The sequence below is a fragment of the Pelobates fuscus genome, chromosome 6 (assembly GCF_036172605.1).
Source record: "Pelobates fuscus isolate aPelFus1 chromosome 6, aPelFus1.pri, whole genome shotgun sequence".
NCBI lineage: Eukaryota > Metazoa > Chordata > Amphibia > Anura > Pelobatidae > Pelobates > Pelobates fuscus.
This window is the reverse complement of record NC_086322.1, coordinates 143,117,338-143,144,828: the sequence shown is the minus strand read 5'-3', so window position 1 is coordinate 143,144,828 and position 27,491 is coordinate 143,117,338. Positions and strand designations below refer to the sequence as shown.

Genomic DNA, 27,491 nt, shown 5'->3' with positions numbered 1-27,491 from the left:
AAGATTTAATCCAAGCAGACAACAAACATAGGCTACCAAATATACAATAGGCAACCCTATCCAGCTGGTTATCCATACACAGCAAACAGTAGCACAGGATATAAAGGGCTCTGAAGTTCATTATAGTAGGAATTCTTCATAAAACATTCCTGCATATTATCCCCCTGATGGCTGTTTCAATTCAAAGAACCCAGGGGGCAACTGCTCTGCAACTGCCCCTTAGTCTGTGTAAATACCCTGACATTTTACACAGTGTTTCATAACACAGATGGCTGTAAAGGTAATAGGGTCCACAGAAAGGTTTATCTCGTTTTGCGAAACAAACACTTAAATGGGATTAGAAGGATTACAAGAGTTTAGCGCAGTATTAACCGATGATTTAGAAAATGATGCTCATTTAAAAAAAAAAAAAAAAAAAAGAGGGTATGTTTTCTTAATTATATATTTGTGGAACTGGTCACATTTCTGTCTTAATCCGGGTATTTATACATATAAAAAAAACCCCAAATATAAGTACACTAGCAATGGGACAATTCATCCAGGAACTATGCTGCTATGTCTTGCTGCTGCCCTGGCTTCATGTCCAAGGGGTGGTTATGGTGTCAGGAGTGCCCTGGCTTCCTCACACAAAAAGGAGCCAACATATTTAATAACAGTTTGACAATTTACCTGGGTAAATTGTCAACTGCTGGATGCCAGTTGCTGCCTCCACTGCAGCCAGAAGCTCCTACAAGGAGCTTCTATTAGACTAAGAATGGAGCTGTCTTATTGGGTCATAACATCAGATTAGCATTATCTGCTAGTGAGCAGCTCCCTAAATGCCAGGCCTAGCTCAGTGGCAAGAGCGTCCAGTAAGCACGGGAGGTGGCGGCTGGCATCAGGTAAGTTGACACCAGGCAAATTGTCAAACTATTCTTAAATAGAATTACTGTGGAGGAAGCCAGGACATTCCTGGCACCTAGACCACTACAGCTAGCTTTAGTGGTTATGAAGCTAAAAGTGTTCCTTTAAGGTGGAATAAGTCTACTTTTTAGTTATTTTCCTTTTGATCGTGGCAGATCATCAGCTTGTTATACTTGTACACCAAGCATACATTTATAACTTAATATAATTTAGAAATAAAAGACGCTGTGGGGGAAATGTTTCAGAGAACATTCTGGTTTGGCTTTCAGACGCGTAGTGGTAATATTGCTATTTGTGAAAACAAGCATTCAACAATTACTTTTAGGTATGTCCTAATTTCTACCAGACAGGATGATGGTTGGATCACAGGATAGTTGACTATCAATGATAACAGCTTGAAAAGAGCATTTTTACACGAAAAGGTCGATCATGACAAAGAATTGCCATGAGATACCTGACCAAAGACTGGAGCTGTTTGTTGGGATGATTTGTGTTTGGAAAAAAGTTTGAATTCCTCTTTTCTGTATGGATGAAAACTACCAGAAGTAGTTTTGCAAAAACTGTGAATGTGACCTACTTTTTGTATGAAATTTGGACACAGACCCGAAAGCACACAACTGTTAGAAAACTGAAAATAGAGCTTTATTGATTTAATACTGATGATTGCTACGTGCTGATCTATGAATTATATTATACATACTTTGTATATTCTACAATTCCTTCCTTTTGTCTAGACTAGCGTAAATATACCATCTTGATTTTAAAGACTGCAATAGTATGAATTAGAATCATAGGTTATTTCCGACACCTTACGCTCATACAATGTATGCATAATGTTCTTACGTAAAGCCACTGCTGCCATTGCTCTAAAAACAGCTTCTCATGTGAAAGTCTACACATCTAAAGCTGTCCAAATGGGCTTTCACTACAGCCCATGCACTGCATTATATTACCGTTTTAGTAGACTGTGGACTTATGGCCTATCTTAACCCCTTAAATATATGGACAGTGGGCAATAAATGTATTTGTTCTCTCATACTGAAAGAACTATACATTTACTCATCTTCTCTTGAAAGTAAAGGGAATTGCTACCTGTGAGATGTCAAACTAACAGATGAACAAACTCGGATTTAAAACATACAACTAAAACAATAAGAACAAATCAAAAGTATTCAAAAGAAAGCTAATGTTGTGCTATTTCATCATTCACATTTATTTTCATACAAAAATAGAAAAGTAGTCATATCTGGGACAATTAAGATATTATGGAACTTGCATAAAACCTTGTAATAAATTAGTTAATGTTGTGCAGTGATAATGCTTATTTCTTTATATTGTTTGGATTTTTGCATTGGGCAAATGGAAATATATTGCAAAGCACCACTGTGTAAACTAAAATTCAGACAGCCAAGGTCAAGTGCAACATTTCATTCAAGAAAGTCACCTTTTATTGCAACCAAAAGTTTCTGTTAACAGGAAGCTTCGTCAAACATTTGAGCTTGTCTTCTTTGATGTAGAGAATATGAAGGAAGGCTGCTTTAAGTTCCAAGGCTAGCAAAGCTTTGGAAATAAAATAAAAAAGTCAGGCTAACTTGGAATGAGGCCTCAGCTTTCATCTCACAGTATTTACATTCTCGTAGAAGCTCAACATTTTTATACCAGTTTGTTAAAGCATGTTTGGCACAGGGGTGGCAAAAACCATAACAAAAGCTTTAATCTATTCCAGCACAGAAATAGCAACGTAGTCGGTCAGTGGTTTTGATCTAAGCATTCTCTTCTTATTACGAATTCCCACATCATCCAGCTTCAAATGAACCCGGGAGCTTGGCGATTACCAATAGACGTGACTGTGGGCTGAGCGGAGGCCTTTGAATAGAGCTGCAGGACCCTACCTTAAAAGGGGTTTGCTACTGAATAAAACACGATTTCCATGTGAAGTCTTAACATATTTTCTAACATATGCTTAGTTATTCTTAACCTACATAATAGCTGATAAACCTCGAAAAAGACTTCCATTGCTGCCTGCGCAAATCCCTTAAATATTTGAGAGCTAATATTTAAACATATTTGCTTGTAAACTAGAAGAGATTTCGAGAATAGATCTAGATGTCAGTCAGAAAAGACATTAACCCACAGGTGAGATACTCCTAAAGCCTGGGACCTATATAGAAATTGATACTAGGACAAATGTGTTCATCTCTACAGGGCAAATGTTACATATGGTGAGGATTAGAAAAAAAAAATAACAGGGATACATATCATTATAATCACATTTATTTATTTTTAGAACTTTTTGAATCGGTTAGCATTTGTGCATCCAACATTTCGTACTATGTGTTTTTTTTACAAAAGGCATTAGAATGTGGATCTGGTTGTGGACTCCATGTCGCTATAACTATGACACGGCAGCAAAAACTAAGCAAAGACAAACAATTTTAAAAATTGGGATAACGTTTTAGCGACTTTAACTTGTACGATGTATAGATACATTTGTAGAAATCACAATTAAGTTAGTTTAACTATTATTAAAGGGACAATATAGTTACCCAGACCACTTCAGCTCAATGAAGTCTGGGTGCCAGGTCCCACAGGTTTTAACCCTTCAGATGTAAACATCGCGGTTAATCCAGCTTCTAGTGGCTGTCTTCTTGACAGCCGCTAGAGGTGCTTCTGCGATGCTGGATGCAAAAATCGCATTCAGCGTGCAGAATGTGGTTAGAAAAGCATTGAGAAATGCTTTCCTATGGACTGTTTGAATGTGCGCGCGGCTCTTTCCGCGCATTCCGCTAAACTGGGGATCTGACATCGCAGTGGGAGGAGAGGTCACCAGCGCCAAGCCCAGTGCTGGATTAAAGTAAGTAGCTGAAGGGGTTTTAACCCCTTCAGTGCCAAGGGAGGGGGGCCCTGAGGGGGGGACCTAAGGGTTATATAGTGTCAGGAAAACAAGTTTGTTTTCCTGACATTATAGTGATCCTTTAAAGGACCACTATAGGCACCCAGACCACTTCAGCTTAATGAAGTAGTCTGGGTGCCAGGTCCAGCTAGGGTTAACCCATTTTTTTTATAAACATAGCAGTTTCAGAGAAACTGCTATGTTTATAAATGGGTTAATCCAGCCCTCAAATCCTCTAGTGGCTGTCTCACTGACAGCCGCTAGAGGCGCTTGCGTGATTCTCACTGTGAAAATCACAGTGAGAGCACGCAAGCGTCCATAGGAAAGCATTGATAATGCTTTCCTATGAGACCGGCTGAATGCGCGCGCAGCTCTTGCCGCGCGTGCGCATTCAGCCGAATGGGAGGAGAGGAGGAGGATCAGAGCTCCCCGCCCAGCGCTGGAGAAAGGTAAGTTTTAACCCCTTTCCTCTCTCCAGAGTCCGGCGGGAGGGGGTCCCTGAGGGTGGGGGCACCCTCAGGGAACTAGTGCCAGGAAAACGAGTATGTTTTCCTGGCACTATAGTGGTACTTTAACTCCACTGTGATTAACCGCAGGTGGACTTGCCAAAAATGAGGCAGCTTAGTGTTGTGGCAAACTTACATAATGTATGATCATATACTCTAAATAAATAACCATTATATTTGCTAAGATCTATTGGTGATCCTACCTGGGGGGGAGGGGTAAGGGGGGGGGGGGGGGGAGAGAGGGGAGAAAAATCAAGGACTTCAGCCCCAATGGCCATCCCTTACAACTTAACTATAGGTTCCCAGGCATGAGGGCAGGTGAACCCTCCCCAAACCTTTACTGGTAACATGCACAAGGATCCTCTATACAGAAAGACTTGCAAGACACAAAACATTGGCCAATGGTATAAATTCACCAAATTTCTGTGTTTGGTTTGAGAATGCCAGTTCTAAGGAATTTACATTTTGATCATATGAATGTTAAAAAGCATATTCACAAAGAGTGGTTATTTTAACAGCTTTCTCTTAATATAGTGTAGTTTTCATCAAACAAGTGAGTAAAAACTATAGAGGGATTCCTGGTATGCTTTGTGAAGACAGGCCAAGAGTCTGGGCCTCTAAGTTCACAGGCAGTGAAGCGAGAGGTCTGGGAAGCTGGACAAGCTTCAGCTAGATCCTTATCACCAAGCAGACCTCCATCCACTGGATAACCGCAGGCTGTATTAAATCACAATGTCGTTGTCATCAAGAGCTCATAAAACTGAAATGCACAAACAGATTTTTTTCTGTTTTATGCTGACTTGCTCTTTTGGGATAATTATTATTTATAGCTAATGATCCTCTTTTAACAATAAAGAATTCAAAAACAAAACAAAGGTTATAATGGAAACAATGAAGATAGAAACCACCAAAATAAAACTGGACTCTTCTTTCTTCCTTCCTTTTCAAACTCTATAATATTTCTCCCCTTGATCACATCATTTTGTCTTTTATTTCTGCCATGTTTATGTCCCAGTATTTCCCTTTCTGGCTCCTCTGTCTTATTTCAGCAAATGTCCCTTCTTTTCTTTATCACAGTCCTGCGGTTCTCAAATAATCCTTCAACACTCAAAGATTTGTCAATTTTTTGAACAGTATTTAGAAATTCACAAACCCGTGCATTGGTAGGTCCTTGAGATCAGGGTTGGTAACCACTACCTTGGCCTCTTCAGAAACAATTCTGCCTTAATTGTTTCTCTTTTCTCCCCTCTGTCTCTCTATTCTCAATGTCCAAATCGATTTCGCCCTGCCAACATGCTTCTATTCTCCTTAACCAACTATATCATTGTCCCACTTGCCTTGTGTGATTGACAAGGGTATGCATAACGGACTGATATGAAGATTTGAGTCTAACTACTTCTCCGTTTTAAATGCAAGAATATTTAAGAATGTGCAGGTTCTTCTAAATGTGCGTTTCTTATGTCTAGTTTTTATTTATGACTTGTATTTACAAAGCACCAACATATTCTGCAGTGTTGTACAATTAAGGGAGAACATACAATATACACAGACACATACAAAAGGTAGTGAGGTCCCTGCCGGTAAGCTGAGATCTAGCCATTGAAGCTCTTTTACATGAAGTGCTTAATTAGATTAGCTTACAATATAAATGTCTAAGCTATTTACCACATTTTGCCTATAAACTGTAAAAAGTCAATTTGCTTGTCTTCTACTGAGACATAATTCTCTATGGATAATGTTGAGTGTGTAGTTTTAAAACAGAGAAAAACGCTGTGTGATAACTATAGAGCAGGGGTGGGCAGTCTTCGGCCCTCCAGATGTTGTGGACTACATCTCCCTTGATGCTTTGCTAGCATTATGGCCCTAAGAGCATTATGGGAGATGTAGTCCAAAACATCTGGAGGGCTGAAGATTGCCCACCCTTGCTATAGTGCATGATTATGGAACTGGAGAAAACTATTTACTAGAAACTGGGCCATATTTCTCATAAGACAGGTTAAGCAATTACCTAGATCACTTCTTTCTTCAGTTGGCACCATGTGAGGAATATTTGTGTCCACAATAAAGCAAACAAAATATTTTTAGCATTCTGTCTATTTTGCCGTGACCAGAAACCTGGCTAAGATCATCAATAATCCATACAGTAGCATTGGAAGGCTAGTGTGCATGCGCAGCAATTCCCATGGTGCAGGATTTTATTGAGAATAGATCCTGAATCAGTTCTCACAGGTAAACACCACCAGTAGCTGCAAATACAACAACCACTGGAGATGTGTTTAACCCTGCAATGTAAACATTCCAGTTTCTACAAAACTAAAGGTCTACTGCACCAACACCACTTATTTGAGGTGAACTAGTCTAGGTATCTTCGGTGGTCCAACAGCTCTAAATAAACAATTGTAACACAATTTTTTAGGTCCAATAAAAAGAAAACACTCACAATGAAAAGAGATGAAAACAGGATTTAGAAGTGACATATTCTAAATAGACTTCATGAAAACAGCAGATATAAAAGGTTCACATGAAGTTGTGAACATTTATATTTTTGCATCATATTTTTTCAAATTCCTATACTCTGGAGTCTTTGTCTTTAGTTCACATGTAATTATTCTGGAACATTAACTTGCAGATTGCAATCATGAATTAGTTAAGCAAGAAAAGCTGACCAAGGAGGCGTGTGTGAGGCAAAGTTAAATATCCGTACTGAGAACAACTGTTAAGTTTTCAGATGCATGCATAAAAGTAATCAGATCTAATGAGATTTTTCAATAAATGCTCCTCTTGCAATGGCGTAAAGGCAAATGTCTGATGAATAAGTCTTGAGCTAGTGAGTCAAGTGAAATGTAATCTGGCAGAGCATTATTATGATGCTATTTGCTTAATAGTTTCTTTGATACAAACAGGAACTATACAAGAGCTTTAAAATGTGGGTCATCAAGTCAGTGACCGGAGAACCCGTGACACCATGAAGAAAACACAGAAAGAATTTCTCTTGGCCAGGCTTTCAGAGACCAGAGAGAGACCTTCAGCCAGGCATGTTTCCAGCATCTCCCTCAGCCCCTAATAATATTTAGTTCCCACACTCTGGACTTTAATAACATTATTTGTAAAAAGATAAAAAGGAAAGTGATTATTTTTGGATGCATTATTTCTGGAAATGTTACTAAGAAATAGATATATGTATGCAAAAAGTAACGAAAGCAATATCACAAATTTGCATAGTGAAAATTAATGTTTATTGCCGCTACAATATATGTGAAACGAGTCCATTACAGATCGATCGGGGTAAAAATTTTAAATAGGTGTTCAGTGGAGCTGAAACCTAAAAGCATGATCCCAGCAACAGTCTACTAACCACGCTTTAAACTGCCTGCATTTTGTTTGGCTTGATACACAGCTCACAAAAGACATCCACATATGACACCGATGAGCGAGGAACAGGGGTGGCCCAGTGACGCAAATTTTAGCACTGGCTTCACCCAAAGGGGGCAGAACGACATGTCCAAGAGTTTCAGTGCTCTTTGCAGGGTCCTAGTGCACTGAGAGCATCTAATTATGAGCTTGCTGTTTTGGGGGTAGCTTGCACTTCTGTTTTGGTTTACAATTTTGTGGGGACAAACTACGAATGGTGGGACACGACCCCGAAATCGGGACCACCCCAATGAAATCAGGACTACTGGGAGGCGTGCAACCAAACTAAAGAACAATTGTGACTGTCCTTGGCCCCATGTTTTTGAACTACATTTCTTGGCTTAAAGCAGCTACATATAGTTGTAATCAAAATTATTCAACTCCCATTGAAAATTATTTTTATTGTTAAAGGACCACTATAGGCACCCAGACCACTTCAGCTCAATGAAGTGGTCTGGGTGCCAGATTCCTCTATTTTTAACCCTGCAGCTGAAAACATAGCAGTTTCACTGAGGATTAATCCAGCCTCTAGTGGCTGTCTCACTGACAGCCGCTAGAGGCGCTTCCGCAATTCTCACTGTAAAAATCACAGTGAGAAGACGCTGACGTCCATAGGAAACCATTGAGTAATGCTTTCATATGGGCGTTTTTAATGCGCACGCAGCTCTGGCCGCGCATGCGCATTTAGCTCCACTCGGGAGCCAACGTTAGAGGGGGAGGAGAGGTCACCAGCGCCGAGGGAGCCCAGCGCTGGAGAAAGGTAAATGCCTGAAGGGGTTATAACCCCTTCAGCCCAGTGGGAGGGGGGACCTGAGGGTGGGGGGGACCTATCGACCCTATAGTGCCAGGAAAACAAGTTTTTCCTGGCACTATACTGGTCCTTTAAAGTTTACAGACTTTCAGCTGTTCGTAATGAACAAACTAAAAAACTAAAGTTATTGAAATAGCTCAACACAATAAATGCTTCAAATGATTTCCCCAAATTTAACTGAAAATGCAACTTATTCAGTATCATGGACAATGGTTTTACCAAACATATGGGATATCCAGATTAGCCATCAATGTTGTAGAAGAATTGCAAAGTATTGTTGTAAGAAACAATGCCCACTCAAAAGAGTCCAAAATTCGAATTATGTTTAACTTACGTTTGAATAGTTATACTGTGGAAAGAGACACTTTGACATGTTCGTGTAAACTACAATTTCCACTATAGTTTCCATGCTTGTTGCAATATTTAATCAGTAAGTAGATCATTGCTAAAATGGTTGTCTCTGCCATTAATGATGATCACCAATTGGCAATTACTGGCTGCTCCAGTAGAAATATAAGGTGTATTTCATTACAAAAAAAAAATATTTCATAGTTACCTGGAAATGTGAATAGCTTTTTTTTATTTTTATCTTACAGTATCGTTTTTAGATTTAGTAATTTTTCGCTGGAATTTTTGTAACAATGACACTTAAATAGTTTGCTAGAATAAATATCTTGTCTTTTTACTAGTAATGATTCTGCAGATCAGATATATGATTGGATAGTTGCTGCTTTGTATCCATGAGCATGTAAGGGCTTTTAAGGTTTGTGATTTTGATACTTCACATTATCTAATGTTACTTGTGTGTGTATAGATATATTTTTTATTTCTTTACATTTGGGTTTTCCTAGATGTGCCAATGATACAATTCCTGAGGGTTTAACTAAAGTCATAAGATGCAGGGGGATGCTTTCTCACACAAGCAGTTTTCTGGAATATAATAGAAAGAATACATTAGAATAAATTAATGTGATGGATCTAAGCCACTGGCATTCTATGGATCATTTCTGTTAATTGCTCTTCCAGATTTGTGCCAAAAAAAAATAAATGAAACGTTTTACATCTTATTGAATGCAGAGGACAGGGGTGAAATGATGACATCACTTTCCTGCTAACGCAAAGGCCTTTTCAATTCTCATCAGTAACATCTGGGAAAGAATGAAACATTGTCATGTTTTAAACGGCTATCCTATTATTTATCTAAAGGGATGTTATTAACATTCCTGGTGAGGGTGAAAAAAATAGCAGAAACAGTATTGCGAAATATGGTGCGGACTTTATGTGTAGAAATGCATTGAAGTCTGTGAGAAGACGAAGATTTGCTTGTAGGTGTGACTGACCGATATGCAGTGTACTATGGTATCTCCCTCCTGCATTCTTTTGCTACTTTTTACAATTAAAGCAAACTAACCCTTCAAGAAGTGGATTCCATTCACCTTAGGTAAGAGATAAATTAAGGAGTTCACTGTAAATAATAGCTGTGTATAAGCATGCCCTGAGGATATTGTTGCACAGAGACAAAGATAGCTTTCTCTGACATGTATAGGTTATTCTCCGGCTAAATGAAGTGGTCATTCAATAGAAATGGGTATAAATAGAGAAATCTCAGCACTCACTGTGATAAGTCAAGCAGATTTATTGGACATCGCAACGTTTCGACCTGCATGCAGGTCTTTATCAAGCTAACACCACATCCGATGCTGCATGGGGTGCTTGCTAAGTTTTCCAGCTTTACTCAGGCTTGCCGGTTCTCAGAGTGTTGCTAAAGTGTTTTTTTTTTTTTAATGTAGGAAGAAAAGCATCGAGCAATGATATTCTTGTGCTACACTTCCAGGCTTATAAACTAAAGTAAGAATTTAAAATGAATTTCAAATTTAAGGCCAGAGTAGCTGAGCTGAAAGCCTGGCTGATTTAGAGAATTTTTCCAGTTCAGCTATTTTCACCTGAAAGGGACACTATAGGCACCCAGACCACTTCATCTCATTGAAGTGGTCTGGTTGCAGTGTTCCTGTCCCTTAACCCTGCAATGTAAAACATCTGTATTCCTAACGCTATAGTGTTCCTTTAATTTTGAAATTCACTTTGTATGTACCTTGAATTCTCACTTTAGCAGTTAACCCTGGTATTGAACCTGGGACAGCAATACAAGACTGTCCCACAGAATCCACGTCGGCTTAGGGGTATGCAAAATATACAAAATGCTTCCTGATAACTCCACTTTAAAAGACTCTGTGTTGTTTTATGAGTGGAAATCGTAAATGAAAAAAATAAAAGGATAGAGCTGCTTCAATTTATTTACTAATCAACTGAAAGCATCGCCTAATGTTTGTCATGAAGAAATAACTATGTAAACACAAACTCAGCAAACACTGCCATAGCTAGGCATTAACTGCTGCAACTGCAGCAATTTGATATAACCGTCGCATGATGACCTTTTCCACTTATTCATTGGACAGAATTAAGTATAACCCAGGACAATCTCACTCTCTTATTCTGAGATACAAATGGAAAACTTGATGCCAAATATCATATTTTAGATTACATAAAAAGACACTGTGCATGTACAAACAAAAGGTCAGAAATCTGATTACTTTAAAAACAAACAAACAAAAAAAAACCCCTAAATGCCCTTCAAGCGACATGGCAGTGAAAAGACCTTTGATAACGTATTTGACATTTTCTCTCTCCATTACACAGTTTGCTGTTGACTTACATTACGTATGATGTTAAATTGGACTGGTGACAGTTTTTGTTTCACTTATCAGTTCATTGCAAACTGACTATTAATGTGTTAAAATAATAATTCACCATTTTACTGTTTTGAAAATATACTTTGTGAAGGTTCTGCAGCATCCCGAAAGGCTGTATATTCAAACAAGGGCCATGTCTTCAAGTACTTACCGTCGGCTACAGTCACTAATCATGCCTTGCTTCATACTGAGCACATGAATGCCCATTATGAAATGCTGTCCCTGTAGAAGCACCACACATGGATATAATCAATACTCTATAAATAATGCACATCAGTGCTTTATTCAGAGTTACAGGGTCCACAATTGTGTGAGAGATTTTATGTATTTCCTGATCTTGACAGAGATTGAGAAATGCAGATCCTGAGGATTTGGTCCATGCAAGGTATTAAGAGATAAGCATCATTTCAATTATATAGGTGCAAATGCATTTATTTTATATATATATTGAGAAAGTGGTACCTTGCAGTTAATTGGAATGTATATTGCTCCTTATTATGGCACTCTAAACACCAAAATATTTTCTGCTTAGCAGAGATTATGGTGCAAAGAGTCTTTGAGTGCTGTCCACATGTTTGTCAAACTGTTCCAGTGGTCCCACTAAAAAGCAAGGCTCTCCCAGTACATACATTTCAGTCCTCCAGTGCAGCTCAGATTATGAATGGAGCTTCCAGTGAAGCTGTAAGCAGCAGCAGCTCAGGCATAAATTCATAAGTGATTATAGAAATGCTAGCAAATACTTAAAGGGATAAGTACTGGTTGTAGCGGTTATGGTGCCAGGAGTCCCATAGCATTTTCACATTTGAAGCTATTAAACGGTTTATGAATGATTTGACACTTACCTGGCTCTATCGGGTACCTGTGGTCCATTTGGTCTGCATTGATTTACTAAAGCAGAGGTTCACACTTTGCCATAAGCAATATTAGTTTTGTGCAACGTTAGAACTTATGTGGGACAGCTTCCACTACACGCTGTACTGTTTATAGTGCTTAGAGTGTCCATTCAAAGGGACCCTATAGTCACCCAGACCACTTCTTTTCAATGAAGTGGTCTGGTTGCACTGCCCCTGTCCCTCTTAGTCCTGCAATGTAAAACATTGCAGTTTTAGAGAAACTGCAATAATGTAACAGACTGTCATTAGAGGAACTTCCTGCATTCTAGTGGACTCTGGACTTCCTGCACTCTAGTGGGCTCTGAGTCCCTTAAACGATGCTTGGCATTGTCACACTCTGCATTGATTGATTTAATGCTTTCCTATAGGGATGACCTAATGCACTTGCGATGCATGTGCATTAGGTCCCCCCATCGGATGACATCACAGGAGGCAGATCGCCGACCCTGTACGAAGCGACATCATGCTGGAGTCAGGTAGGGACTAGAGGGCACTATAGTGGTAGGAATACAAATCAGTATTCCTAACACTATAGAGACCTTTTAATGAAATGTTATAAACCCTGCACGACTTTATGAAATAGATTTAGAATAGAATGTGTGCCTCCTGATAACCTACAGAACTAGTCTGGACAAAACAAACTACAAAAGCTGGAGACCTTGGGATTGCAGGGAGTTTAAAGGTGTAAATATTTGTTATCATTATTTTATTTATTTGCTTATTTTTAATGCACTATCTATATAATACATTAAAAATATATGTCACGTCCAACTTGATGTGTTCCTTAACAGAGTTTGATATCTCATATTTTATAAAGCATTTGTTGATTAGCCAGTCAATGTGTTGTTCTGCCATATGCTGTATAAACAAAGATGGTGCAAAGTAGGACATTGGAAGGGATAGGATATTATTATATAATAGTAAGTGTCATATACTGGTTAGAAATCACATAACACTGGAAGTAGCAGTCTCATAGATTGAACAGTAGTGTATCTCGCTACAGATGTAACAGGATCTCACTACTGACAGTACACAGTTTTGTTTAGATAAATAGCTATGCCAACGTTGGGATAACCACTCTAACGTCACAGTTACAAGTAGTGAATAAAAGAGACAGCAATCATTAACATGACCTGTAAATTCAATAATAGTCTTGACCAAAACAAGAGAAAAGACTAGTCAGTAGGTTGAAACTTACCTCAGATGTATTTTTTGCAACGTGTCCAACTATCACAACAACTTTGCCCTTAAAACTCTGTAGTGTGGCACTGGCGGTGCATGGCACCAGTTCTCCTTCTGTGGTAAATGCAGAGCCAAATGGAATGCTAATGCTGCCAGGGATGTGACCACGATTAAAGCTGAGAGAATACAGTTTAGGAACATTTCAAATGATACAGTGTAGGGAGATATCATCAATAAATCAACACTTCAAATGATGTCCACTGTCTTCCTATGATTTGAAATATGACACATGACTCTTACTTACAAAAAATATACAGTTTATTTTTTATATGTATCCCCTATTCTTAATATTTAAGAACCTTGAGATTTGTAAAATCACTTTATATAGTTATAGTACATATTCCAGTTACATTTTATATTTAAGTCCAATTCATGTTCATGTATCATTTCACATTTATATTTAAATGATTTTAAATAGTGGCTGGAGTCACTGGGTGACGTCTTACCTGAAGATATTAAACTATTTTCCACCTAAAATGTTTTTAACACGTAACATGCTCCCAGGGAGCCGTCCATACTGCTCTACAGTCCTAACGGGACTAGCAATAGGCAAGTCATCTGTTGGACTGATGTATGAACAAGAAAAAAATGCACAAGACAAAAAAATATATATACACAAGTACACCTAACCAACTCAATGGTAGGAATATGCAGAGGTACTTAACTGCGTATAAGATGGATACAGCTTCCCAAGAGGTTTCCCCCAAACGAACCTCAAATACAGATATGTGTATGAACAAAAATGGGATACAGCTGAATAACTAGAAAAAAAAGAATACATAGCACATAGTGAAGTACATTAACAATAATTGGATTTAGCCCACAAAGATTGCACTCACGAAATGGTGTAGGGTAATGCGCCTTTAAGCCCACAATGGGCTGAAATGGTATTTGCCTTCCACGGGTAGGTTGCTCTGTCTTTCACAGGAATGGAAGAATGCCAATTGAAATGTAAAAAAAATTCTTTATTCAAAAGGCAGTAAATAGCCTTGAAGAATCAATCGATAAAATTTAAAAATAACTGCAATCTAACGCGTTTCGTCCATACAACTTGGACTTCATCAGAGAAAATTCTGCAGTTTAAACAATCACATAAAATACAAAGCATGCATCCTATGTGCTATATATTCTTTTTTTTCTAGTTATTCAGCTGTATCCCATTTTTGTTCATACATCTGTTGGACTGAGACAGTACCTGGCAACCTATGTTACCAGCATGATCACTAAGCTGAGAAAGAACAGGAGGACATCTTAGTTATTCAACCATTAGAAAAAAGTTTAACACATTAAGTAAGATTTTGCCCAGGGACTTCATTGAGATGAACCTTACTCAAATTTCAACTAATAGCGTATCTCTTTAAGGGGGGCACACCAAGGAATTGCCTATGGAACAAATTAAAGTAAAAAAACTGTTATAGGTATTCAAATGGACTCTAAAAACAACGTCAGTGAAACACAGTTAACCTAGGAAGCAAGTTGTCTCCAATAAAGAGAAAGCTTAATGCTAAATGTCTATTAATTGTATCCACCAAACAGTAAGTATTTGTTCCACAGTTAACAGTCATTCTTATTCCAAACCCCCCAAAACCTCTCAAAATTACTTAAAGTACCCACCTATATCCTATGTTATTGCAGATCCCAAGTCTAATAACATTTCAGGAAAGGACAGACTAGTAAACAGGCATTCAACTTCTCTTACAGTATAGTTCATTGACTGGGTGCTAGATTTCAGTCAAAAAAAAAAAAAAAAAATTAAAGAGAGCACCCACAAGACATTTTTCATGAAAATATTGGTGCATTTATTAAAGCAGACTCATGCAAGAACAAACAAGATCGACATTTCATACAGTGGGCTTTTATCAAGATAATTATTTTATCTAGATAAAAGTCCAGTGTAGAACTGAAACATTGATCCTGTTTGGTTTGCAATGAGTAAGCTTCAATAAATGCAGCGATATGTTCATTAAAATGTCCTGTGAGTTCTCTCTTTAAAGGTTTAAGAATATATATATATATATATATATATATATATATATATACACATACATACATACTGCTCAAAAAAATAAAGGGAACACTTAAACAACACAATGTAACTCCAAGTCAATCACACTTCTGTGAAATCAAACTGTCCACTTAGGAAGCAACACTGAGTGACAATCAAGTTCACATGCTGTTGTGCAAATGGGATAGACAACAGGTGGAAATTATAGGCAATTAGCAAGACACCCCCAATAAAGGAGTGGTCCTGCAGGTGGTGACCACAGCCCACTTCTCAGTTCCTATGCTTCCTGGCTGATGTTTTGGTCCCTTTTGAATGCTGGCGGTGCTTTCACTCTAGTTGTAGCATGAGACGGAGTCTACAACCCACACAAGTGGCTCAGGTAGTGCAGCTCATCCAGGATGGCACATCAATGCGAGCTGTGGCAAGAAGGTTTGCTGTGTCTGTCAGCGTAGTGCCCAGAGCATGGAGGCGCTACCAGGAGACAGGCCAGTACATCAGGAGACGTGGAGGAGGCCGTAGGAGGGCAACAACCCAGCAGCAGGACCACTACCTCCGCCTTTGTGCAAGGAGGAACAGGAGGAGCACTGCCAGAGCCCTGCAAAATCACCTCCAGCAGGCCACAAATTTGCATGTGTCTGCTCAAACGGTCAGAAACAGACTCCATGAGGGTGGTATGAGGGCCCGACGTCCACAGGTGGGGGTTGTGCTTACAGCCCAACACCGTGCAGGACGTTTGGCATTTGCCAGAGAACACCAAGATTGGCAAATTCGCCACTGGCGCCCTGTGCTCTTCACAGATGAAAGCAGGTTCACACTGAGCACATGTGACAGACGTGACAGAGTCTGGAAACGCCTTGGAGAACGTTCTGCAGCCTGCAACATCCTCCAGCATGACCGGTTTGGCAGTGGGTCAGTAATTGTGTCGGGTGGAATTTTTTTGGGGCCGCACAGCCCTCCATGTGCTCGCCAGAGGTAGCCTGACTGCCATTAGGTACCGAGCTGAGATCCTCAGACCACTTGTGAGACCATATGCTGGTGACGTTGGCCCTGGGTTACTCCTAATGCAAGTCAATGCTAGACCTCATGTGGCTGGAGTGTGTCAGCAGTTCCTGCAAGACGAAGGCATTGATGCTATGAACTGCCCCCCCCCCCCCCCCCCCGTTCCCCAGACCTGAATTCAATTGAGCACATCTGGGACATTATGTCTCGCTCCATCCACCAACTTCACGTTGCACCACAGACTGTCCAGGAGTTGGCAGATGCTTTAGTCCAGGTCTGGGAGGAGATCCCTCAGGAGACCATCCGCCACCTCATCTGGAGCATGCACAGGCGTTGTAAGGTGGTCATACAGGCACGTGGAGGCCACACACTACTGAGCCTCATTTTGACTTGTTTTAAGGACATTACATCAAAGTTGGATCAGACTGTAGTGTGTTTTTCCACTTTAATTTTGAGTGTGACTGCAAATCCAGACCTCCATGGGTTGAAAAATGTGATTTCCATTTTTTTTTTTTAATTCTTTATTTTTGTTGTGCACAAAATGAACAAGTAGCCTTGGCGCGCCACAACAGCGACACCTGGATGAATTGGCAGACATTTGTTTTACAATGTGTGGCATTAGTTAGGCTGGCACATTTTTTGTTATTTATCAAGGATTAACAGTATAGTTTAACAACATTCTGTAGATTAACAGCTAGACTAGACATAATAAGCTTTTGTCAGTAAATGATGAAACAATAGTCCAGGCTAGCTGACAGCATGTGAATGATTAGCCAAGGTGGGTATTTCAAGATGTGTATGCATATTTTGAATGGCAATCGAGGCAGATGCACAGTTTTATGAGTATAGTAACGTAAATAACAATAAAAATAATAAAAGAACGCAATTACGTTGTCTGTTGTAGCAAGATGAGTATGTTGTAGCGAAGTTGTTGAAGATTTGGGACTATATTACTCAGGCTTCTAAGGGCTATATGTCGAGCTTGGGAGCACCATTTAGTTCACCTCCTTAATACCAGACAACTTAGCGAGCAATAAAATAATGCAGACTGGTGCAGGACGATTTCCATTTTTAAATTGTTGTGTGATTTTGTTTTCCGCACATTCAACTATGTAAAGAACAAAGCATTTCAGAAGAATATTTAATGAGACAAACGTGTACCAATGGTAACCTGTCTAGGTGTAGTCTTAGCTGTCACAGTCTATGGGACTTATTCTAATGCAAGTGGGAAGATCCATCGCATAAGCTCACCATCAACATTCAGAAATTCTCTACCCAGTGTGGTCAGGTTGTTCATTTGGAACACGGATTTCACACTGTAATGGTGTTGAAAACACATGGACAATGGATGTATTTTCAATAAGGCATATCGATGGGGTAAATTAAGCATTTTAAGCAGAGCTTTCACAAGAGTGGGAGAATCATTTCTGTAACTATGGTCATCTATAAAATCTGAACTAAATTGCAGTCCACTTTACACACTTTAGAACACTGAATTCATAGAATATCATTAGAAAATCAACACATTTCCTCCCATCGTTATCATAAATACAAATGCAGAAAGAAAAGTCCTGCGCTCACTCCCATTACTGGGCGGCAGCAAATGACTACAGTACACATCAGCCCCAATAAATAGTAAAAACCAAAGAAAAACAAGTTACCTGCGCTCTCTCCTTAATCCCTATGTATTTTTAAATAAATTGAGTTTTTTTAGTTACCTCCAATGGCCATCAGAGGATGAGCCCACCTGCCAACGTCAAGGCAGACCCCCCCCCCTAGGTGGGATCTAACTCTAACCATTCACCTTGCTTCCTTGAGCCTCTGGCAAAAATCTCTAATGAGACAGAAAGGGGTATTTTTTATATACACCCCTATACATGATTAACCCTTAATAGGGAACACATGGGATGGGCGGCTGCATTGTAACAAGGCTGAGTAATACAAAAAATGGATACAAATGCAAAAAGAGTTAGGACCCACCTAGGGGGGGTCTGCCTTGACTTTGGCAGATGGGCTCATCCTCTCATAGCCATTGTAGGTAACTAAAAATACATAGGGATTAAGGAGAGAGCACAGGTAACTTGTTTTTCTTTGGTTTTTACTATTTATTGGGGCTGATGTGTACTGTAGTCATTTGCTGCCACCCAGTGATGGGAGTGAGCGCAGGACTTTTCTTTCTGCATCTGTATCCATTTTTTGTATTACTCAGCCTTGTTACAATGCAGCCGCCCATCCCATGTGTTCCCTATTAAGGGTTAATCATGTATAGGGGTGTATATAAAAAATACCCATTTCTGTCTCATTAGAGATTTTTGCCAGAGGCTCAAGGAAGCAAGGTGAATGGTTATAGTTAGTACCCACCTAGGGGGGTCTGCCTTGACGTTGGCAGGTGGGCTCATCCTCTCACAGCCATTGGAGGTAACTAAAAAAACCTCCATTTGTTTAAAAATACATAGGGATTAAGGAGAGAGTGCAGGTAACTTGTTTTTCTTTGGTTATCATAATGATCCTTAATACTGCATTTGTAGGCTACTATTGTATAGCTGGCTATTCATATAATTGACAAAGTCCACCGTTATAATTATAAGTGTACATACTCTGTTCCTCATTAATATCTATGTACAGTGCTCTGCTATGCCATATACAAGGAAGAAAAATCTCTCTTTTCTTGTTTTCCCCTAGACACACACACAATTCAGTCACTACACATACAACTCTCGCACACATACATTCAGCCTGCCTCATACAACTCTCACGCTTCTCCACACACTCTTGCATGCACAACACTCAGCCACGACACACACACGACTCACAGAAAAAGAGCCCATTGCTCTAGTCTGGCACTCAGCCAGGTGCTCTGCCAACGGCACGGAGGAACCTTAATCCGGCACTGTTCTCATTATAGGGTGGCCATCTGCTGCATTAAAAGTCCTACAATTGGGAGCAAATAATAACACAGACTGTATTTAGCACCATGTTTGATAGACCCTCTAAGGAATGAGTGTTCTCTATATCATAATAAGATTAAAGGTTTTCCAAGCACCATGACAACGTTGGTAATTTGAAGTCTGTATGGGCAGAATTTCACTATAACAAAACTGGTGGCACCCCTCCCTTGCTACCCAAGGGGAGGATTGTCAGAGATGGAGGAATGGGGCTGAGAGGAGAACTTGGTCTCAGCGCTTAACCCCTTAAGGACACATGACATGTGTGACATGTCATGATTCCCTTTAATTCCAGAAGTTTGGTCCTTAAGGGGTTAAACAGTGGTCAGTTTATGCTTTATTTCATTTTCTTAAGTTTGAGAGGAGACGAGGATATGAAGTAAAACACTTTTTTTTGGTTGGAGAAAACCTTTAAAGCACAAATAAAGTAGAGATATTCTATTCTACAAATATACACCCTTCCAGTTTAGTATAAGTAAATACATAATAGTTTTCTCAGTTAACTACTTTACTTCTGGATGTAAAAACTGACGCCTGTGGATAGATCATGATGGAGTACTTGAAACACGTTGTCATGGCAGCTAATACAAACATGTTCACTGAAGTGGATGATTAAAGGATATAGATTTGTTCTTAAACTTAAAAAAGATTAACTGTTCGTGTGCCAGAGACAAACGTAACCAATTATTATTATTTATGAAGTGCCAACAAATTCTGCAGCACTCTACAATGGGTGGACTAACAGACATATATTTTTAACAAGATGAGTTGAACACACAGGAACAGAGGGATTAAGGGCCCTGCTCAATGAGCTTACATGCAAGAGGGAGTGGGGTATACTGACACAAAAGGTAAGGGTAGGGCAGGGACTGACGGAGAGGGGAGGCGTGAGAGGTGGGGGCAGACAGGGAGATGAGCCTCGCCGCCGCCTTCATTATAGACTGGAACGGAGCAAGTTGGGAATACGTAGGACCACTGAGAAGTGCATTGCAGTAGTCAAGGCGAGAGAAGACAACAGCATGGACCCGCACCTAATACAAGTATTACACTAATTAACACATCAGCCACATTAAACAGTGGCTGATGTGTTAATTAGTGCACACAATAATTATCTGTTATTTAAGGTTTACATTTTTCCTCTTTTCCAACTATGAATGAAAAATCCAAAATGGACAAAGCGGCCAAATGATCACAGTATAGAATCACAGTAACAGTACATTTAATTAAAAAAAAAAAAAAAGGGATAATTCATGATTTAAATTCATTATGCTAAACAAAGCGTTAACAGAGTATTAGAGGTTTATTTATGCAACCCAACTTTACCATAGGACAGCAAATTCTAAATGACGCAAATCCAGGAAACAACTAAGACTGAAATAGAAGGTTAATATTAAAAAAAACAAAAAAACCTCTGCAATATGAGAAGTAAATTTAATCTTTCATACAGATTAATGTATGCTGCAGAACAGTGATAACTAGTCAGTTTTATCAGGATCTGAGGTATTTTAGAACTGTGTCAAATAAAATGCAAATTTGGATTAGACCAAAAATCATAGAAATTCTACATTTGCTCAACTGCAAGTACTGCAATAAACATTTTGCTAATAGGCTACTGTTCTTTCCATAACTAAGGTGCCGACAATGCATTTGGCAGACCTCCCAGACTATCATTATAACAATTTCTTTTGGAATGTTGCCCTTAACAATGTAGCAATATAAAACTCTAAAATATGTCAAGCTTAAAGATGGTATCCCTCCAAGATTGCTACTATTGAAAGTAACGTACACTATAATAATAAAACAAAATACTGTAACACAGTGTTTCTTACCCTTTTAGGGAAGCAGTACACCTGCAGGTCTTAAAACAAATTCCTAAGTTCCCCCTGCCACGAGAATTTCTACTCATTTAAATTCCAAATACAACATGTAGACACGGATATTTAAGTTAATCCCATATTGGAGAACAAGCCTGATTAAAGGTAATGCAGAATATTTTTAAAATGAATATAACATAATGTTAATATTATGTATGTAAGGGAGAATGTATATACCAGGGATCAGCGACCTGTGTCACATTTAATCAAAAGGGTGATATATTCCATTGTATAGCATTGGTTGAAACTTTCCATGTTTGGGCAAATTCAATGCCATTAGAAGGGTATGGTGTTGAATATGTTGTGGTAGCGGCTACTCATATAGATCGGTTGTTTGATCTCTCAGGAGCCTAAAGTTACAATGAGATTTGGAGTTAGGGGGAGGAAGGAGATTTATGGTTAAGGCTAGGGCTAAACATAGGGTTAGATATAGGGAGTGACTGCAAATCTGGATATTTACAACATTAGGGACTACAGTGCATGTTAGAATAATGACTAGGGCTAATTTCAATATTGCATTTATGATTTATATAAGTGTTTTGGGCAGAGGCGTAACTAGAAACCACAGGGCCCCGGTGTGAAAATTGCACTGGGCCCACCCCCCCCATACATCTACCTCCCACCCCATACGTCCCTGCCCCACGACACATGCAGACAAACAGATACACATGCAGACACATACACATACATGTAGACATACACATACATACAGACACACACATACACACAGAAATACATACAGACTCACACAGATACACACACACAGACATGTAAAGACACACACACTTATATACACACACTCACAGACATACACTCAGACACACACTCACAGACACACACAAATTATACATATTTTTTAAATAAAAAAATGTCCACCCAGCCCCCATAGCTGGAGTGGATCTGTCCCTGGGTTCTTCAGTGCGGCGGGTGGCTGTGATCTCCCTACTATGACATCATATTCTAGCTCCCGGCATCAGCAAACGACGTGCGAAGGAGCAGAGCAGGGAGAACACAGCTCCCTTGCCATCTCTGCTGGGAACACAGCCCCCCGCCACGGTGGATCCATTAGGTGGCCAGTAGGCAACCTCTTGGGTCCCCCCCTGACAGGGGGAACACAGGGGGCGGCATCCCAGGCTGACAGGTAGTGCTCTAATATGATAATAAATCCATGTATCCCCATTGTGTCATTATATGTTTCATCCATGGACTGCTCCACATACTGTGGCAGTATTTGTCCACCCTTCTCATATAGGAACCCATGCACTCAGTATGGCTAGATTTCTGTATTGCGTATAGTTTACCTTGCTATCCACTAATTAGAGTACACAGTACGACTATATCCCCTTGGTTTTCTTCCTATTCACCTCATCTTGAACAGATTTACTATACAGCTCTATCATATGCTATTATCATTACTCTCCATCTTCGTTAACAGTATGATCATTCCTTCATTTATATTTATGATTGCAACTATATCTCACTATAAGCAAAATTTAGATGCAGCATTTCTTTTAACCATGAAGAATGCATTTGGATTTCTCTCACGTATGGTACATTCAAAAATTATACACTTAAAGGAAACACGTGGCAATCAAATATTAATATGTTTTGTTCTCTACTGTAAAAAAGATCAATGTTCCAGCCATCCATTCAAGCAGGATCACACTACAGTGCTACAAGTCATAAACAACATTGCGGCAATGGTGTTTATGTGTTTTCCATGCCAATGAGACAAGATGTGTATAACATATTTATTTATTTGTTGCAATATTGAAAAAGGCAAAAAAATTTTTTAGGCATTACACTTTCTAAAACCTAGAAACCTTTGCTTTTTAAACAGTTAAAAATAAAATATTATGCTACCAGATGACAATAATAGATTTAATGTTTGTGAATCTTAGCTGAGAGTATAAAAGGGCTGGGTTGATTCAAGTCACTGAATGTATTAAGTTACTGCCGCTTGGACACAGAGATTGTTCCTTTTCCTGTATCTCTCATTGTGCGTCTGATTAAAGGTGTGGAATGAACTCATAGGTGGGTAGTGGAGAGGAAAAAAAAAATCATCTGCTGTTTCCTTGAAAGGTACAAACGTTATCTCCCAACTCACACTATCGGTGTTTCCGAATGAGGGTGCATTTATCCGGAACAGTCAAGCAGTTCTAGTTTTTAATGGCTGTGGTCCCACTGCTAAGTAACTGCCTTGATAATCACTTCATAGCAGTTAGAAAAGAAGGCATTTTCGCCTGTTTCACAGTTTAGATAGTTATGCATACACATACAAGAGTGGAAAAATACACAATGAAGCATGTTACTGACAGTTCGTCATGTGCATAGATGTATTCATTGCATCACATTATGTATGAGAACTATTTCATTAAGAGAGCTATCGTGGTATATATAATGATTTTCCCCCCAAAAAATAACTGCATATACTTGTGGTGGTATAATCTCATTATTTATGTAACTGTCTTAACTCTCTTCCTTAGGCCCAAACCCACATCCATTCCTGCAACAAAAAGGCCATTTCATTTTACTCACCTCTACCCACCCTGCTTCCTTCTAACTATATAGCATTACTTACAGCTGTTTGGAACCACAGTCAATCACCGCCTCATTCCATTTGCATGTTATCAGCTGCTGCAGTTATACTATTAATTTTCTTTGCCATCACATAAAAATTCCTCTGCTACCTCCTGTCTCATCTCCCCATTTTAACCTTTGGATTATAAGCTCACGAGCAGGGTCCTCTGCCTGTTGTATCGGTCTGTTCTTATTGTGTTTGTCTTTTTCCTAATTGTACAGCGCTGTGGAATATGTTGGTGCTTTTTTTAATGCCAGTAATAAATAAATTCACCACTGTGCAGCATTCTGAGACTTTAACCAGAAAATATACCCAAACTCTAAATTCCTGCTTAAATCTACATTACATTAGCAACACTTTTTTGTGTACCAAGAAACTAAAAAGTATAAAGACTACTCCAACATCCACTCAAGTTTTCCCAAGACTGGCCTCCATTTTAATATTTGGGGATAAGCTTTTCAAACGATTCAATATTTTTGGATAAACTTTTAAAATTATATTTTTCAAAATCTGAAAATAAAAAAACATCATGTATAAAAATATCTATATGAAAAAAAATATATTAAACTATCACAAAATTAAAATATGTTTCGTAATATTAAACCATTTTTAACGTTAATCCACAAATATTACATTATTTGGAAAGCTTATACAACGCTATTAAATCAAATAAATGAATAATAAAACGTTATGATAAAATAGAACGTTATAAGCACTGTGTAAAAAAATAATAATATATTAACGTTTTAATTCAATGTTTTGAGTGTGACCTCTACTGGATTGCAAAAGTCATGATGATCTGTAGTAGTACATTATCTAATATTATAAATCTTTTGTAATATACTACAAGTTGGAATTTCTTGGTAAAATATATATGTTGGCAGATAAGAACCAACTGACCTGTAGAGTTTTCGAATGTAATAGCATTGGCTGATTCATAAAGTGTCTGCAATTAGCACGGTTTAAATGTTTAAGCAGTTAAAGAAAATGATCTGGAGAATACAGAGTGGAATGCTAGGATCTGGTGTCTGCTCATCATCACCTTTAAAACTCTGGCAGACATTCCAATAGCCCTTTGCAGAGTTTGTTACATTTGTAACCCTGAGGCTATATTAGTCAGATGGTTTTGTTTTATAGTTTCCTTGAGAATCAGGTAAACTGGTTGTGCCTTTTACAAGTCGAGGCAAGCTACAACAATTTGCAAGACACACGAAGCGTGTTTTTTCAATTTTAAACGAAATTACATGGTATCCTATAAAAAAATCTCAGTCTCTTCCTGATGCAGTTTGCAAGCCAAGACCTGCATTTAGAGCGAAGGAACAGATAAATCTAATCATTTTGATGTATTATATCTCACTTCACTTATTATCCTCGGGTGTTCTAAGCCACATAGCTGAAAGTTTTTTTCTTTAGGCTAGTTAACCCAGTTCCTTTAGAATACAGATCACTCACTCTAGATTAATGTATTTTATTTTACATGTTTTGTAGCATCATTATTCTGAATACACCATCAACATTTTTGATCAAATATTCATAACGCAATGGCTTTCTTGATGGCAAAACTATTTTAATAATAGTCTGCATGCTCTAGGCTTAGTGCTGGATTCCCCAGGAATTAAAACTAAGTATGATTCTATGAAGCCCATCCGTTTGCTTGATAATCAGCTTCTACTGAAAACCACTGAAAAACATAATGATTAGTCCAGAGGAGCTGTGGAATTTGTCTGTTTCTACTTAAAGGGATCCTATGGTGCCAGGAAACAAACCCGTTTTCCTGGCACTATAGACTCTTGGAGTGCCCCCCTCCCTCGGCGCTGAAGGGGTTAAAACCAGCATTAGATAAGTGCGATTTACTCAGTGTAAATCACGGAAGCGCCTCTAGTGGCTGTCAGGGAGAGAGCCACTAGAGGCTGGATTACCCTGCAGTGTAAACATAGCAGTTTCTCTGAAACTGCTATGTTTACATCTGAAGGGTTAAAACCTGGGGGAACTGGCACCCAGACCACTTCATTGAGCTGAAGTGGTCTGGGTGCCTTTAGTGGTTATTTAATTATTTATCCCAGTAAACCCTATTAAATTGAATTGTTGTGCAGTTCATTATAAAACACACTTGCTACTGTATCCCAAACTAGGTAGTGTTCACCTTAAAGGGACACTGTAGGCACCCAAACCACTTCAGCTAATTGAAGTAGTCTGGGTGCTGTAACCTTTTTGCACTTAGTACTGCAATGTTTACATTGCAGCTCTAACTCTGCCCTCTGTGGCTGTCTTCCTGACAGCCACTGGGGGCACTTCGGGATTCGTAACAGACTTTTGGACCGTTATCTGACGCTGGATGTCCTCACGGACCTTCAGCGTCAGATTTCCCCCATAGCAGGAGAAGAGCGTGGGCGGAGCCTGACCCAGTCCCGAGGGACATTGGCGCTGGATTCAGTTAAGTAGCTGAAGGGGTTTTAACTCCAGGATCCTCTAGTGCCAGGGAGTGGTTTGTTTTCCTGGCACTGGAGAATCCCTTTAGCCCCTTAAGGACACATGACAGGTGTGACATGTCATGATTCCCTTTTATTCCAGAAGTTTGGGGTTAATCATGGATCTAGCAAATTGTAAAGCCGGTTCTCATGGCTGTCTGCACAGGAATGCATGCTCACAAACTTTGAGACAGAAAAAGCACATGACATTTAAAAAAAAAATTCTGGTTTTGGCATAGCAAACTATTAAATTCTGTTTGCATGTTAAGTTTTTATTGTTATTTCAATCTGTCCTGTTTTAAAGTTATGATGCTTATTTAAAGGTCCTTCAAGTCAAGGCCTTTCATTGAAAAGGTCACCTAAGACTTAGTCAGAATTTGTATTAGTATCCATTGCTTAACTCCTCATTTTGTTTTTTCAAACTTCAATACATGTATCTTGACTATTGACCAGTGATCAATCTAGCAACTGCAAACTAGAAGAGAAACCAGCAATCTTTAGATTGTAAGTTCACAAGCCATTTCGCTTAGTACCAGGGACGTATTAGCCGCGAGGCAAACAAGGCATTTGCCTTGGGCGGCACTTTCCAGGGGGCGGCAAATGTCTTGTTAGCCTGGTGGCTAACTGACAATCCAGGCGGGCGGGCAGCGCTGGCTGACGTCATAATCCGGCTCCCGGCATCACTCTGCGGCGCGCGAGGGAGCTGAACAGTGCTCCCTCGCCGCCTGCACTCACCGGCTGGCTGGCTGCCCAGCAGCCCCACTGGACCCTTCAAATGCCCTTACTTCATATACTACTGCTACACATGCAGGCAGACTGTTCTATAGTCCACATAAAGGATTTGGTTAAGGTGGTATGTGGACCTGTACCGGATACCGGTTGCCATGTTTTGGATTGTCTCTAGTGGGACATGGGGCTTTCTTTGATAACTTGCAGTGGACTTTCGTTTTATCAGCCAGGGTAGATTTAGTTCTCTTTACTCTGCGTATAAATGTTTTTTTGTTTTTTTTGTCAATCTGTATTTTTATTGAGGTGTTGTAATTGGGATACAGAATAGAAAGAGGGAAATGTGCATTTGGATTACAGTTTAGGGTTCAATAACAATGGTTGCTAACATTTCCTTAGTATTCGTACCTCTTTTTTATATGTGTATGATTTAACTACGACCGGTAAGCAAAACAGAATATAATATTAGTAGAATCAGGCTGGG

The 27,491-nt window shown here is 39.2% G+C and overlaps 1 protein-coding gene across 2 annotated transcripts in view; it reads right to left on the bottom strand.

The window, feature by feature from the left end:
* TBCK (TBC1 domain containing kinase) overlaps positions 1–27,491 on the bottom strand; it is a 252,372-nt gene that overhangs the window by 3,514 nt on the left and 221,367 nt on the right. Inside the window, exons 25-26 of one of the 2 annotated variants that reach the window (XM_063458389.1) lie at positions 13,366–13,525; positions 2,386–2,463 (exon numbers count right to left, since the gene is read on the bottom strand). In XM_063458389.1, the coding sequence (XP_063314459.1) occupies positions 2,455–2,463; positions 13,366–13,525 (169 nt within the window). In that variant the 3' untranslated portion in view covers positions 2,386–2,454. Of the gene's footprint in view, positions 1–2,385; positions 2,464–13,365; positions 13,526–27,491 lie in introns of those variants that run through there. The other variant, XM_063458388.1, reaches the window with a different exon arrangement.